The following is a 4337-nucleotide window of genomic DNA, read 5'->3' on the forward strand; positions in this document are numbered from 1 at the left end:
AATATATTAAAGAAAAGGAAAAGGGAAATACAAAGCCAAACCATAGGCTATCCAAAGGCCAAGGCCCAAAGAAATGAAGAAGCAAGAGAAGGGGACAAAACAATCATCAAGGGGGATACAAGAAAACCTTGGGGTGGAGGCAAATTATATACCAAGAAAAGAATTGTACACTAAAAGAAGAGAGAGGGGAGAAACAAAAGAAAAGAGGCTTCATCACACGTACACATTGTTAAGACTTAACTAAAACAATAAAACCATCTACATACATACCTAGGTTATTTTTCATGGAGTCACTTATCTCCTTCAAAGGCTTATCATATAGGAGGAGATGGCAGAGGTTTCATCGCTTCTTGGACGAAGAAAAGCAGGTCTAACATGAATTATAAGAGCCGATCTGGTTAGCCAAAGGACAACTCCCTATGAACCACACAAGAAGGGAAGGGAAGGGAAGGGAAGGGAAGGGAAGGGAAGGGAAGGGCAGGGAGGTGAAATGCGTGATATATGGATGGGAGAAGAGCTAGGTAGCCCTTCCTTCACCCAGTTGGGAGGACATAGGCAAGTCATCCTTGGCTATCAAACGCGGCTCTTAGCTTCATGTAAGACCTCTCTCTCTCTCTCTCTCACAGCTGCAAAACTGAACTTTCCCATTGCATTTCCTTCCTTCACTGCCAATGCCAATGCTAATGTATGGAGTTTCTATTTATAGCTTTCATTTATGTATCTTTTCGCTTTTCTTCTGAAGAGAGATGTAAAAATTGATGTAATGAGTAATGGCCGACTTTCATGGGGACCCGTCCCCATAAGAGACTCCAATATATTCTGGAGAATAATTAAGAGAAGAACCAACTTACGTGTTGACTGTTTTAGTGTGTCAACGCAGCTAGCTTGCGCTATTTCCAATGGACCCTCTTTCTCTCTCTCTCTCTCTCTCTCGAGAAGATGAAGATAGAATTACTTGTCAGAAGGAGAGAAGAAGAACAAGAAAGATTACCTTCTGGTACGCAACTTGGATTTGAAGAATCCCACTTTACTATCTCATGATCATAACCTCTTTCTAAGGGCTATTAAAAAAAAAAAATGAGAAGAAAAAAGAAGAAAGTTGCAGAAGGGTCTATCTGATCGACTGAGAAAACCATTTACAAATTTTGACCCACACAAGTTGGGTATCAGAATTCAGAGCTAGTTCTTATCTTTATTTTACAGGACCAGGAGACATCAAAGACCCAAGTTGTTGATTTTGGTTCTTTCAACTGCAATGGCCATGTCTGACTTTATGTTGCCACTCACATCAGGAATTCCGACTCTGAAAGTTTTGGTTTTGTAGAATCCTCTTCCTTAAAAATGTTGCAGAGGTCGCCCCATTTGGAATTACCAAGATTGTCAACCCCATAGGCCATCTCTCTCTCTCTCTCTCTCTCTCTCTCTCTCTCTCTCTCTCTCTAGTGAATCCGAATCTCCCCAATATAATTACGGGTAAGTGATCCGGGCCCATCTCATGCCTTTCATCTTCTTCTTCCTCGTGGGCTTGGGCTTTAGATCCATTGCAAAATAACTATTGGATAGGACAAATCCTCATCTTTCTGTCTAAAGCTGCCATTGGTAAACAATACTGTTCTTAAAAAGTATTTTTGACCGATAAATACTTTTACTTTATTCTACTCACGGATCGAGAGTAATTAATTAAAGGGATGAGTAGATTGGGATGTGCCAACCACGCCAAAAAACTAAAACAATGAGGTTCGCGGGGCACTTTAATGGAATAATTTCCAAGATTCATTTATATTTACTAAAATATTATTTTCACTTAAATATTTTACAAAAATGTTTTGCCAAAAATCCCAAAAATCTTTGAGAATGTTGTTACTTCTGATGTGTGGGTCTATCGAAAATGCCACCGTAACATCTCACTTATATGACTACCCTAATTAATATATGGTATTACAAAAACAAAAAATATTTCATAAGACTACCTATGCCCCTCCCCGGTAAAAGTCTCCTATGTCCCTCCCATTAATTGAGCCGCTAGTACAGGAAAGCTGGCGGCATACGTATTCACCCCACAAAGAAGGATACAAACCCTACCCCAATTTTCCTCTTATTTTTTTCCCAAGGTTTACCGCTGCTAACGATCCGATAAACTCCTCCGACCAGAGCGGCGAGGCAGCCATGGCGAAACCCACAACGGAGGTGGCTTTGATCTCAGTTATCGTAGCTCTATTCCTCGTTTCCACAACTTTTGCGAGTTCAGACGCTCCTTTCATCGTCGCTCACAAGAAGGTCAGTCTCAACAGGCTCAAGTCCGGCGCTGAAAAAGTCTCCGTCTCGATCGACCTCTACAACCAGGGAACTGTGTACGTTATCTTCTATCTCCCTTTTAATTTTCCTTTTATTGATCTATCCCTAAAATCTTCAATTTGTTAGTTCTGATCAGTCTCTTGGCATGTCAATCTGGTGGATTCTGCGTTGGCTTTTTTATTTTTGACTATTTCTTTGTGGGGGTATTTCAACTGATTCTATAGATCGATTGTTCATGGGGTATCTGAGCTCTTTTGTACATTCAAATTCCCTTTTGTGTTAGCTCCCAATTGAATTTGAGTGGTCGCCCCAATATTATGTTGGATATTTTCTGATTCACCCTTCTCCTTACCTGCATCTTTTTCACTACCCGTTTTCTATCTGATTATCTGTTGGCAACTTTCTGAGGGAACTATGCATTTCCCTCTTACCTTGTGATGCACAATTCATGTTTGTATTGCGTGGCTGTATTTCTTGTTTGATGTATGCTGGTGAATTTATTCGATAATGCTGCTCGGCCTTCCTGTTGATGTGAATTTCAGATAAAATCCTATTCGTTATCTGTTTTACTTGTTCTCTCGTAATCGCTAGTGTCCCCCCCCCCTTTTCTTTTACCGGGGCAATTTAGATGGTACTAGTAAAACCCACCACTACATGGATTTGTGTATTGAATCATTAGACTTGGATTTTCTTGGCCACCTGGAGTAAGTGTGGAAAAACCTGTTATATAAATCTTCCCGGCTCTTTTGTGTTTTGAACTATGGTCAGACTTTGGAGAAGGATATAGTCTATGTATCAACAACAACAACAACTCAACCTTATCCCAACTAAATGGGGTTGGCTGCATGGATCATTTCCCTCTAATCATCTCTATTCGATGTTATACTTATAACTTGATAAAAGGCCTAAATTATGCATGTCTTTCCTCACTTCTCCTAAGGTCATTTTAGGTCTGTTCCAATCTCTTTTAGTTCCTTCAATCTAAATCAAACCACTCCTCCATATTGGAGCATACAAGAGCCTTTGTTGAACATGTTCATGCCACCTCAAACGACTTTGTAAGGACAGCAGGTTTATTCCCTCAGTCTTATAATTTGTTTTTCAATTGTTGTTTTATATTGTAATACATAACCTGATTTTAAATTCTTTAGTGCTTCAGGCAACTCCCATAATTTTTCTATGGGCAAAACTTTGATCCTTGAAGAGATATCGCTCTCTACCATGAATTTATGTATTAGCTAAGGCCATGCCTCTGCAGTGAATTATATAATCATCTAGATTAGCATACTTTCTCAGTAGTACATTGATGTAGATAAGTCACTTGGGCTTATTTTATTGCAAATAAGCCTTGGGTTGTGTTATATATGTGTTGAGCCTTTGATCCCATGGATTTTCTTTGAAATGGGCCACTTTAATGGGCCTAAAATATGGGTAAAAGGTAGAAAAACGAGATTTAATTCATTAGTTTAGTTAGTTGCTATTTAATTCAATAAAGACCCATTAGGCCATTGGTCAGTTGTAAAGTCCTATATGGACTATTAGTTAGTTAGTTTTACTCGATGTTGGAGTCATAAAGGCAAGTCCTAGTCCTATTTTGAATTCCTAGTTGTAGTAGGAGTGTCTAGTCCTATTGGGAAACTAGCTCCTAGTTGTAGTAGGAGTGTCTAGTCCTATTGGGAAACTAGCTCCTAAGTAGTTTGATTGCTTTTCTGCCCTTTATAAATAGAGGAGCCTATGTACTCATAATTGAAGATTTGAATGAATGAATTATTGAGTGATTACTCTTTAGCTAAAAAATCTGTTATTGAGAGGTGAGATGCCTAAACCTTTGAGGGGTGTGATACCCAAAACCTGAGGGGTGAGATACCCATTCCTTTATTCTCTTTCACCCTTCTCAACCCTCCATCGATTCTTCTTTTTCTATTTTTATTTTCTGTTTATTGTTATTAGAAGTTCAGACATATTAAAGCATACAAAATCAGAATCAGCCAGCCAAAGAGTTCTTGTTCTTGAAGCCAATCGACCCTCATTGCTACCCAAGT

The 4337-nt window shown here is 39.1% G+C and overlaps 1 protein-coding gene across 1 annotated transcript in view; it reads left to right on the forward strand.

Annotated features, from left to right (window-relative positions):
• Nucleotides 1–2058: 2058 nt before the first annotated feature.
• Nucleotides 2059–4337, forward strand: part of LOC122078309 (translocon-associated protein subunit beta-like) — a 9187-nt gene continuing 6908 nt past the window's right edge. Inside the window, exon 1 of the mRNA XM_042644238.1 lies at nt 2059–2351. Within this exon, the coding sequence (XP_042500172.1) occupies nt 2167–2351 (185 nt within the window). The 5' untranslated portion in view covers nt 2059–2166. The remainder of the gene's footprint in view (nt 2352–4337) is intronic.

This window comes from Macadamia integrifolia, chromosome 5 (genome assembly GCF_013358625.1).
Source record: "Macadamia integrifolia cultivar HAES 741 chromosome 5, SCU_Mint_v3, whole genome shotgun sequence".
NCBI lineage: Eukaryota > Viridiplantae > Streptophyta > Magnoliopsida > Proteales > Proteaceae > Macadamia > Macadamia integrifolia.